At 44.5% G+C, this 12116-nt stretch overlaps 1 protein-coding gene across 2 annotated transcripts in view; it reads left to right on the top strand.

The window, feature by feature from the left end:
- The window catches only part of DPYSL5 (dihydropyrimidinase like 5), a 96317-nt gene that overhangs the window by 33682 nt on the left and 50519 nt on the right, over nucleotides 1-12116 (top strand). Inside the window, exon 2 of one of the 2 annotated variants that reach the window (XM_077843799.1) lies at nucleotides 8597-8861. In XM_077843799.1, the coding sequence (XP_077699925.1) occupies nucleotides 8601-8861 (261 nt within the window). In that variant the 5' untranslated portion in view covers nucleotides 8597-8600. Of the gene's footprint in view, nucleotides 1-8467; nucleotides 8862-12116 lie in introns of those variants that run through there. The other variant, XM_077843798.1, reaches the window with a different exon arrangement.

Here is a 12116-nt window from a genome sequence, read left to right as displayed (position 1 = left end):
ACACCTCCGTCTGCAGGCACAGGGGAGCTGGGGAAGGTGATGACAGAAGCAGGCGATTGCAAGACACAGTGTTGGGGTTGGCATTTCCTTGGCAGGACCGCACTGCGTGCCTTCGAGGAGCATGGGGCTGTGTGCATTTCATGAACGGGAAGCAGCAGCTGCTATAACCTTGGCTGCCCACTCGGCAAGATGCCCCCTGTGTGGTTCTGCATTGGAACGGCTCACAGCAGTAAGAAGCAGGAGGGTGGGCGGTCGGGACATTTCCTTTATCTGGCAAGACAGTTATTAGACAGCAAATAGCAGTAATTGTCACTGTTTTAAACATAAAGAGCCTTTCGTAGGAAGACTGCACTATATACAGTGCTGTTTCCCCAGCTTGCAAATCACCTTGGCTCTCACCCAGCATGGGTTCAGGAACATAAGGAATTCATGCCACAGAATTAGAAAATTAGGGAATACAAGCTGCGTACAGTTGGATAAATCTTGGCATGTGAAAGATATCCACCATCTTGCTGTGGAAGGCATCATTGCTTCCCCAAATAAATTGTAGAATTCTTAAGATCTGCACATTTGCAGTGCACCGGCCAGTACCCTGCTGTCGTGGACTGCTTCCCTTCTGTTCAAGGTCACTGTTGGTAAAGTCCAGGGACTGAAGGGAAAGTCAGGGTAGACTCGGTGAATCCCTGCAGCCCTAGAATTCCACAGTTCTGATTTATTCCTTCTAATACCATTAAACTATCTGGCATGTTTCCATTTCTGACTGGGAGGACAGCCATGTGATTTGAATTCTTTCATGTGCAGAGACGAAATAGCTGGGTGATCAAAGTTTTTGGTTAGACAAGTGGGAATGTGGGATACAGCCGGAAGTCCTTAAAGGAGGTGACATTTATTTTAAGGCACAATTGTCACTTAATGATGATTTGATTGTAATGTTTATTTCTGTCTAATATAATATCTTAGCTCTCGCTGCTATAATAAAAATACCATAGGGATACCTGGTTGGTTCAACAGTCGAGCATCTGCCTTCGGCTCAGAGCGTGTTCCCAGGGTCTTGGGATCAAGTTCCACATCGGGCTCCCTGTGAGGAGCCTGCTTCTCCCTCTTTCTGTGTCTCTGCCTATCTCTGTGTCTCTTCTGAATAAATAAATAAATAAATAAATAAATAAATAAATAAAACTATAGACCGGGGGACTTAAACAATGGAAAATGACTCCTCGCAGCTCCGGAGTCTGAGAAGTCCCAAGATCAAGGTGTCCGCCAATTCATTTCCTGGTGAGGACTCTCCTCCTGGCTTGCAGATGACTACCTTTTCTCTGTATCCTCACATGAGATGGGGGCACCAAGGGGAGGGTGGAGAGATAGAGGGGGGGGAGGAATGGGGGAGTGTGAAACAGATCTCCTGTTTCTTCCTGTAAGGGCACTAATCCCACTTAGGAAGATTCCTCCCCCCCGCCCCCCGCATGACCTAATTCCAGTTCCAAATACTATCACACTAGGATTGGGGCTTCAACATATGAATTTTGGCAGTGATACAAATGTTAGTCCACAGGCTGTACAGTAAACCAGTAGGCCAGATATTGGCTCTGTCTACACGGTAACTGTTTGAAATAAATGAGTAATTTGAAGTATCATGAATTAGTAAAAGTGATACCAATCGTGACCACTGAGAAGAATGGTTTCTAAATATAGAGGGAAAGACAGTCATAGCCAGTGGCATTTGCGGAGCTTAAGAGCATGTATTTCAACAATTGTGCTCAAATCTTTTCCCTTCAAAGGGACTCTCCTAAGAGGGCCAGGTATCTTCCCCACTCACCCACCCCCTCACCCCATTATGTTCACAAACTCGTATGTACACAGACAGAAGGCTTCCTGCAGAAAAAGATGCCAGGAATATCTTTTCTTCATTTAGTTTAGCAAAGACTAGCAGGAAAAGCTGGAGGAATGTGGTACTAATGAGGTTACTGGGGGAGGTGAGAAGCATAATGAATGTCAACCCTCGGTGGTGAGGGGGGACTAGGTGGGATGAGACATCTTGGCCACCCAGACAATTTGGAAATCTAGAAAAGAGATACTGGGTCCCAAGACCCTCTCACCATCACCAAACAGCTCTTCTCACTCATTCACAGGTCTGGTCTCTGGTACTCCATGAGAGACACCCAGTTTAAGCCAATACCTGGTAATTTAGTTTTCAGGCTTTCAGGCAAGAAATGTCCCCCTTACCCATTTAGTCACTTCGTAACATAGTCTGGGGCTTTGTCGCCCACTAGACCAAAACTCTAGAGAGCAAGGGCTGTGTGTCATCTTCAGGGTTGTCTCAATGCTTAATGCTGAAGAGAGTGAGGTTACAGAGTATTTAGTGCACACAAATGTTCATTCTATTTGTTTTTTAAAAATTTTATTTATTCATAGAGCCAGAGAGAGGCAGAGACATAGGCAGAAGGAGAAGCAGGCTCCCTGCAGTGAGCCTGATACAGGACTCAATCCCAGGACGCCAGGATCATGACCTGAGTCAAAGGCAGATGCTCAACCACTGAGTTACCTAGATGCCCCACAAATGTTTATTTTAAACAGATATTCTCCAAAACCATCACGAGCAAGGAGGGAGTATATTAAGCACCCTTACTATGATATTATCCAAACACACCAGCATAGTCTTGCATGTTCTGAGGACTTAGTCACCTCAAAAGGCTGAAGGCCTACAGGCAGTTTTGATGACAGCAGCCCCTAGTCTGAAGCTGGACATCTGCCAGAGGGTGGGAGTGGAGCTCACAGCATTCACTTACGTGGCTCCACCAGGCGGCTTGAGATCCATCCAGGTTCTGGGTCACACCCCCAACATGTTGGCATTATGGCTCCAGGCCAGTACTGTAGGCTCTTGTATTAGTCTGCTCAGGCTACCATAACAAAATACCACAGACTGGGGGGTGGGGTGTTCAAAATACCATAGACTGGTAGGGTGGCTTATACAACAAAATTTATTTTCTCACATCCTGAGCCTGGAAGTCTGACACAAGAGTGTCAATGCGGTAGGTTTCCGGTGAGAACTCTCCTGGCTGATAGATAGCTCCTTTCTTACAAGGCCTTTTTCTCAGTGCTTTGGCAAAGACCATAGCAATGGTAGGTGGGGGAGGGAGCCCTCTGTACTAATCCTTAGATCAGGGCCCCACCCTATGACCTCATTTAACCTTAAAACCTTCTTTAGAGGGGACGCCTGGGTGGCTCAGTGATTGAGCATCTGCCTTCAGCTCAGGTCATAATCCTGGGGGCCTGTGAAGAATGTAAAAATCACCTGTAACCCTTCTACCTAGAACTAAGTCTCAACCTTTCCTTTAACTCAGACAGACCTGAATATGAACCCGATCCTTCTTCCAGAATTGTGTGACCTTTACTTTGCAATACTTCTGTTTCCTCCTCTTAAAAAGGGAACTAAGGTTCTGGCCTTGTTCCTACTTGTCAGAGTTGCTGTGTAGTTGAACACATGTGAAGTGCCAGGCACGGGGTGATGGCTTACTAAGAGCGATTGCTCTCATTTCTAATTGAAGAAGACACCCTTGCCTTTTGATACCAGCCACAAAGCTCAGACAGGAATCCCCAGTAATTCATTATCACATCACCCTCCCAGGTCCCCCACCCTCCAGGTGTGGACTCTGGAGCATGTATTCTAGATTAATAAGCAAATCAATATTCTCTGTAACAGTGTTACAACAGTAACAAACAATAAGCAGTTTCCCAGCATAAGTATTCCTATTTTCCCTCTTGCCCTAAAGCAGCTTTAAAAGTAAGGATTAAGGACGCCTGGGTTGCTCAGTGGTTAAGCATCTGCTTTTGGCTCAGGGCGTGATCCCAGGATCCTGGGATCAAATCCCACATCAGGCTCCCCACAGGGAGCCTACTTCTCCCTCTGCCTATGTCTCTGCCTCTCTGTGTCTCTCATGAATGAATAAATAAATAAAATCTTTTTTTAAAAAAAGATGAGAATTATAGATTTGCACAGGGGCTTAGGGGAGTGTCTTTTGGGCCACTCCTACTACCACCACCACTTCCCTCTCCTAGTGCAAACTGAGAAGTCGCATCTCTCCTTTCATGGTCACACTTGGCCTCGGCTTCGTAATGAGAGAGAGGGAGATTGCATCTGTCAGATGTTCCGGGCTTCCTTTGACCAGGGTGGTTGTGTCCCTCACCTGAGTGCAAACTCATTTCCTAATTACATCTTAAATGAAAACTCCAGTTTTCAGATTTTAGGACAAAAAGATCAAATCTACTCATCTTTATCTCGGCTTTATTATTTTTATTTTATTTTATTTATTTATTCATGAGAGACACACACAGAGAGAGGCAGAGGCACAGGCAGAGGGAGAAGCAGGCTCCACGCTGGGAACCCAACGTGGGACTCGATCCCGGGTCTCCAGGATCACGCCCTGGGCTGAAGGCGGCGCTAAACCACTGAGCCACCTGGGCTGCCCTATCCCAGCTTTAGACAATAAGCTTGTGGCTAGGACTGTCCCATCTTCCCATCTCTCCAGCCTGACTACTCCCCGCCACTTCTTTGCCTAGTACCTTTCTCACTAGGGGAAGGGCCACTTCTCCCCAGAGGTTGGACCCATACCTGGTGGGGAGCAGATGTTCTTGGGTAATAGCTGTTGCTGTGCAAGGGAACAGAACTTGTTCCCCAGCAGCAGCCCCACAAAGGGCCGGCCTCTCCTAATAGTAGGAGAGCCTTGTGGTTGAACCTAAATAGGCACAGCAAACTTTCAGGGTGTGGAGATTCCATGCACTCCAGTATGGTCAGGTTGACAAAAACAAACTGCTTAACCAAGTGTGTCCAGGAGAGCGGGCTAAGATCTCCAGAGAGCTGACCTATCTCCTTACAGAGGGTATTCTTTCAACGGGGTCTAAGGCCTTTTCATCCTGGGACACAGCCTCCTCCCAACTTAGCAAGTGGCAGGCAACAAAATGACAAGAATAAGAGGAAATCCATTGCTTTCTTTGTTCTGTCCACAGTAATTGCTGTATTGGAATAGGGATAAAAGCTGAGCATTGTCCTGGACATAGAGTTGCCAGATATCCCAGAAAATAAATATGGAATGAACTACCACTCATTGCTTTAACCCATTCGATTGTGTTGGGATTCAACAAGTGGATGAGCCCATTCATTCGTTTACTGGTTTTGAATATCCTATACAGGAGGCTGGGGCTGAAGAGGGAGCAGAAACAATGATCACTGATAATGCTCTTGACTTTGAGAACCTTAGTTCAGAGGTGCAGATAGATTCCAGGGTCATGAAGTCTGGGAAGGGCCAGAGAGCCAGGGAAGGCTTCTCAGAAAGGGGGACAATCAAATTAGGTCCTGAAGAATGAGAAGTTTACCAAGGAGAAAAGTGGGCTTCGTCCATGCCTAGGGAGACCCTACAATGGTGAAGTCTCCTTCCCCCTGGTCAGACTGTGTCCCATCTTTTCTAAGTCTAAATGAAAATCATTTCTGTTCAGATACTTAAGGGTCAGAAGGGTTGCTGATCCAATCGGAGTGTGCTTCCTGGATGGGAATCTGATTACCAGCTCACCATCATGGTAACTATCTGAGCACCGACCCCTTTCCCTGTGTCCACTCTGCTTCACATCTTGGGCCCCACAGTGGCTCCACCACATCTCCCCATTCTGCTCACATCCTCTTGTTCTTCACTGCTCCCAGGAGCTCCCCTCCCCCAGCTGTTCAGAGCAGAGAGACAACAGATTCCTGGGTATTCCCACCTCTTCTGCATCTTCACAGATCTCCTTCCTACAAGCCTTGACCTTAACCTCTCTTGGGTCTGTTTCCTCTTCTGTGGATGGGCATAATAATATCTTCCTCACAGGTTTGCTAGAAGGATCAAATAAAATAAACCATGTAAGTTGACAGGGATCTGGCTTCCATTAATGATGGCCATCATTTTTCCACTCTGCAAGAACTTATATCACAAGTAATCCCTTGTCTTCGTATATCTTTAATCTCTCCTTTGACTCTCCTAGCTGTTTGAAAAATCTTAGATCTGTCCTAAATTGATATCTTCCTTCAGGCATGCTGTCCTCAGCCCATTTTATGGCTTCCTTTACTCACAAAGATCTTAACAAGTTTCCACAAACTTGCCTTCAACCACCATTTATCAAAGACTTGCTCCCCTCCAAAGCAGTGGTCAAGATCTCTCTGTAGTCCTTATCGCCCTCCATGGCATGGGCATATTTAATGCTAAGGGAAGGGAGCTCCAAGAGGAAAAGAATGGTTAGTGGTCAAATGTGGCCACTCAGTGTATAATCCATTTTGAGTTGATTTTTTGTATAAGATCTGAGATTTAAATCAAGTTTATTTTTTGCCTATGGATACCCAACATCATTTGCTAAAAACACTATCTTCATTGAATTCTTTTATTGCACCTTTACCAAAAATCAGTTGACCATACTTACGTGGGCTATTTCTGTTCCACTGATTTTGTGTTATCCCTCTATCCATACCACCCAGTTTTGATTACTGTAGCTATTTAATAATATTTAATAAGTCTTGAAATCAGGTAGACTAATTCCTCCTTCTTTATCTTCTTTGTCAAAATTATTTTAGCTTTGTCATTTCACATAAACTTTGACAATAAGCTAGCCTCTATCTACAAAAGATTTTTGCTGAGACAGAAACTGCGTTAAACGTATATATCAATTTTTCAATTGACATCTTTACTATGCTGGGTGTTTCTATCCATGAATATAGTATGTTTCTCCACTCACTTAGATCTTTGATTTCTTTCATCAACATTTTGTGGGTTTTAGCATATAAATCCTGTATATGTTTTCTTAGATTTATGCCTAAGCATTTCGATTTTTTTGCATGTACATGTGTTCATTGCTAGATATAGAGAACTAACTTTCTGTATGTTGGTCTTGTATCTTGCATTCTTGCTGAATTCACTTATTTGTTTAGGAGATTTTTTTTTTTTTTTTGAAGATTTGTTTGGAATTTAAAAAAAAAAAGATTCTTTGGGATTTTCTCCACAGACCATCATGTCATCTACAAATAGAGGTGGTTTTATTTTTTCCTTTTTGATCTATATGCCTTTTATTTCATTTTTTTAGACTTTATTATTTATTTATTCATGAGAGATACACAGAGAGAGAGAGAGGCAGAGACACAGGCAGAGGGAGTAGCAGGCTCTATGCAGGGAGCCCGACATGGGACTCGATCCCGGGTCTCCAGGGTCACACCCTGGGCCAAAGGCAGTGTTAAACCACTGAGCCACCTGGGCTGCCCTTCATTTCATTTTTTAATAGCTGGCTAGAACTCCCTTTGTTGAACAGCAATGAAAATAGTGGACATCCTTGCCTTATTCCCAGTTGTAGGGGGGAAAGCACTGAGTCTTTTAAGCTTAAGTCTGATGTTAGCTATATGTTTTTCGTAGATGTTCTTTATTAAGTTGAGAAAGTTAACTTTTATTCCTACTTTTCCAAGAGCTTTTGTCATGAATAGATGTTGAATTTTGTCAAATGCTTTTTCTGCATCAAATGATATGATTATGTGATGTGTCTTCTTTAGCCTTTTAACATGGTGGATTACATTGATTATTGAACCAACATTGCATCCCTGAAATAAATCCCCTTTGCATGCTGTAGAATTCTTTTTATGTATTGCTGAATTCTACTTGCTAATATTTTGTTAAGAATTTCTGTATCTATACTCATGAGGGATATTATTCTATAGTTTTCTTTTTTTGTTACTGTCTTTGGCTTTGGTATCAGAGTAATAAAATGAGTTTCATAAAATGAGTTGGGAACGTTTCCTTCTCCTTTCCTTTCTGCAAGAGATTGGCATTAATTCTTTAAGCATATGGTAAAATTCTCTAGCTTTTAAAAATAGTGGTTCTGGGGGACCCAATCTGGAGCAAATAAAGCTGAATCTCTGGGGATGGAGCTTGAGTGAAGGTGCTTATCCAAAGCTCTGCAGATGAGCTTATTTACTGTACAGCCAGCTGTGGAGCTTTGGTGTGGTATTGGCCTTGAGGCAAGCATGGGAGGGCTAGCTGAAGCAGAATCTATCTGAAGAATGACATAAATTAAGCAACAGGGTGGCTTAGGGAATTTGGCTCTCCGAGACATGCCCCAGGAGCCTGTGATATCTTTGGGAGCATATGGTTTAATGGGGACATTGGTCATATAAGGCATCTGGGTTTAACTTGGCTGTTTAGAAGCCGTGAGTTCCTTACTTGCAATTTCAGTTTCTTGGTAAAATGCCACTCCTCAGAATGTTTTGGGAATGAAACCACACAGTAGATATTAAAATGCTTTCAGGCCTACCCAACATTTCAGAAAGGTAGACATTGATGTTTCTTTGAGCCCCAGAATCATCCTTACTGCCACTGTGTCATGATTCCCAGTAAGTCCCACTATGAGGTCAGTGGAAGGTTTGTGACTCCAGCTGGTTGTAGGACCAGTGTTCTCAGGCTGTGGAGAAACTTCCTTTTCTTCCCTGCTCACTTACTCTGCCCATGGAGTTTGCACTCTGATAGGAACAAATGGGACCTTGGTTACAGTGGAAAAGGACTTTGATGTTAACTGGTGCCCTTCTTCTCACCTTCCATAGGAACATGCTTGCCAATTCAGGCAGCGTGAGGATTCTCATCAAGGGAGGCAAGGTGGTGAACGATGATTGCACCCACGAGGCTGATGTCTACATTGAGAATGGCATCATCCAGCAGGTGGGCCGTGAGCTGATGATCCCCGGAGGGGCCAAGGTGATTGATGCCACTGGGAAGCTGGTGATCCCTGGAGGCATTGACACCAGCACCCACTTCCATCAGACCTTCATGAATGCTACGTGTGTGGATGACTTCTACCATGGGACCAAGGTAAGGCTCCTGTTTGCTGAAAATGCCTTCCCTTTGGCTTCTTCTGTTTGTGGGGCTGCTCCAGAGTAGGCCCATGTGAACAGGATGCCCTCACTGTTTGCTGAAAGAAGGGTACTCTCATGGGGCCATGGTGGCAACTGACATAGGAAATTCCAGGCTGGATGTCATAGATCCCCATGACTACTGAAAAGGAGGTACATAGTAGGCCAGTCTTATAGATCATATCACTTACCTATGTACTGAGGCCAGACACTGATTTATGTTTACATTTCTGTGTCATATAATGCAGACCTACCTAGAAGAAGAGAATTAGCTGGTGTTTGTTATTGTGCATGTACATGATGGGGAGTGAGGTATTGATCCGATGGACTCCTTTGTGTATGATAAACTAAACCCATTCCCTAAAGATTGTGACAAATAGATATGCCTCTTCTAGATTATTTTAGTGGCAGTAATTATGAAACAGACATAGCTAGCTATCTTGTATTATCTCTTCTAGCTTCTTCATTATTTTTAAAAACAGGTGAATAAACGCTCTCCTTCCAGAGGGAGTTGCAATGGACAATATTTATAATTGTTGAGCTGGGCCTGAGCTGCTGGACCTTCCTGAATGCAAAATACAAAAATTCAGGCCTGTGAAATGAATGAATTAGGAAGATATTACAATTTGCAAAAAGAATTGCATGTGGGTTCTTTTAGCCTTTTTTTGTGTTCCAGAACCTCTGTCATCACTGTCATCCCTCCCATTATAATTATCTGTCACATGTCAGCCTCTCCATGAACACCAGACCCTGGGCTCCTTAAGGTTTGACAGCCTGGCACTGACCAGAGGAACCAGAGTAGCGACCCAGTAAATGTTTGTTGAATGAAGAAGTGAATGGTGCTTATCTATGTGGGTCTCTGGACCCAGCTATGCTTCAGTCACCTATGAGGATTTTTTTTTTAAGATTTTATTTATTTATTTGAGGGGATCTCTGGGTGGCTCAGAGGTTTGGCACCTGCCTTAGGCCCAGGGTGTGACCCTGGATCGGGTCCTGCGTCGGGCTCCCTGTGTGGAGCCTGCTTCTCCTCTGTCTTTGTCTCTGCCTCTCTCTCTCTATCTGTGTCTCTCATGAATAAATAAACAAAATCCTTGAAAAAAAAAGATTTTATTTATTTATTTGAGAGAGAGAGAGAGAACAAGCTGGGGGAGATGCAAGAGGGAAAGGGACAAGCAGACTCCCTACCAAGCAGGAAGCCCAATGTGGAGCTCGATTCCAGGATCCCAAGATCATGACCCGAGCCAAAATCAGACATTCAACTGACTGAGCCACCCAGGCATCCCGGAAGGTTTTCTTAAATGCAGAATTGAGTCAGAATTTCAGGATTTCCAGTCCCTGACCCTGGAGGCAGCCCCTTACACTGTGTGACTTGCAAAGGACTTGGAAGGGGTCCCCACTAGCTACTGGCCCAAGGGCTACAATCAGTCCTCTCTCCTATTTTGGCCCGCAGCCTCAGATCCCCAATGGCCCTGCACCCTAAAATCCTACCTCTGTTCTACAAGGGGTTCTCAGGGAGCCTTTTCCCATGCTCCAGTGTCTCCCCCTAGTATCCACTTTCCTAGAGGTTCAGATGCCCCCACTAGGCAGTGACTGACATGGCTCTCCAAACCCACCCCTGAGGAGCCTGGCTGGGCCAGACAGAGGCTCACCTTGGGGCCACAATTCGAGGCAGTTCTGCCCACCTCAGGCAGTTGGCCCTGTAGGTCTCCCTGAAAATATGCTCCCTTTCCAGTCCAGGAGCAACAGAGTGGACCCCCACAAAACTGGGCTGTGAGGAGTCACAGTAGCCATGGTCTAGCCTGTTCTGAGGCAAGAATGCTCCCAAGACTAATACTTTAGCATCTGGGACCGAATCTTCCTACTCTGGCGAGCTCAGAGAAGAGAGGCCATAGGCAGAGCCTCCCTACTTTCTCTTCTGAAAATTCCTCCAGGACTTGTGGGTAATGCTTCACTGATGAAATAGGGAGCCCCACTCCATAACCTTGCTGGGTCCTCTTGCAGTGTACACTAGTGGCAGGACCTTTCTGGAGCGAGTGAGCTGAGCATATCTCATTCCCAATCCCCATGTACTGGAGCCAGGCCAGGCCAGGCCTGTTTGGTTTGTGGTCATTGTTGTTGCTATTTTTGTTGAAGCATAGCATAAATACTAAGAAGTGCACAAATTGTAAGTATATAGAACTGTCACAACTGAACACACCCTTGTAATCAGTACCCAAATCAAGAAACCAGACATTGCCAGCATCAAAGTCCCTCCTGAACCCCCTCCCAGTCATTATTCATTACCGAGGGTAACTACTACCCTGACTTCTAATATCATAGTTTAAAAAAAAAAAAAAGCTTAATTGAAATTCACACACCGTACAATTGACCCATTTAAAGTGTAGAAGTTAATGGTTTTTAGTTTTTGGTGTACTCCTCATAGATTGGTGCTATTTTATATAAATGAAATTAAGTAGTTTGTACCTTCACATTATCTTCCTTATATCAACATTATTTTTGTGAAATTCGTTCATGTTGTACTTTATTCACTTTTACTGCTTTGTAGTTTGACGTACCACACGGTACTTATCAATGGGTATTTAGGTGGTTGCCAGTTATACTGTTGCTATGGATGTTCTTATACATCTTTGAGCAAATGTATGCACACAGTTCTGCTGGGCACATTCCTGGGAGTGGAATTGCTGGGTTGTAGGGTGCACATGTGCTCAGATTTAGGAGATGCCAAAAATTGTTTTCCACACTGGTTGTAACAATGTCTACTCCCAGCAGCAATGTAAAAGAGGCCATAGTATTTACCATCAACATAACTGTGATTACCCCCTCAGATCCCTGCTGGGGTCTATTCTGTAGTATGCTCAGGCCTTGCACCCAAAATTGTAGCTTTCTGGCTCCTACCCCCACCAAGGAGATCTTTAGTCCAAGGTTGGATACCACACTGTCACCACGCTGTCTACCAGCCTCTCAGAGGGCAGGCTGGCCTTCTTTGTCTTATTTTTCACATTGTCATCTGCCAGGACCTCATTATCCAGGAGTGACAGCTTTTCCCCTGAGAGTCTTTAGCTCTTTATAGCCAGTGAAAAACTCAGCACACGCATCTTTGTGCAAGGTGGTGGGTAACTCTTGATCTTTTCCGGGCTTCTCATCCACGGGAGCAGCTGCCTCTAGAAAACACATAAAAGCCCTTATGTGATTTAAGGCCCCCCAGTCCATGTCA

This window comes from Canis aureus, chromosome 12, assembly GCF_053574225.1.
Source record: "Canis aureus isolate CA01 chromosome 12, VMU_Caureus_v.1.0, whole genome shotgun sequence".
NCBI classification, from domain to species: Eukaryota; Metazoa; Chordata; class Mammalia; order Carnivora; family Canidae; genus Canis; species Canis aureus.
The sequence above is the reverse complement of the archived record's forward strand: the minus strand, read 5'-3'. Positions and strand labels throughout refer to the sequence as shown.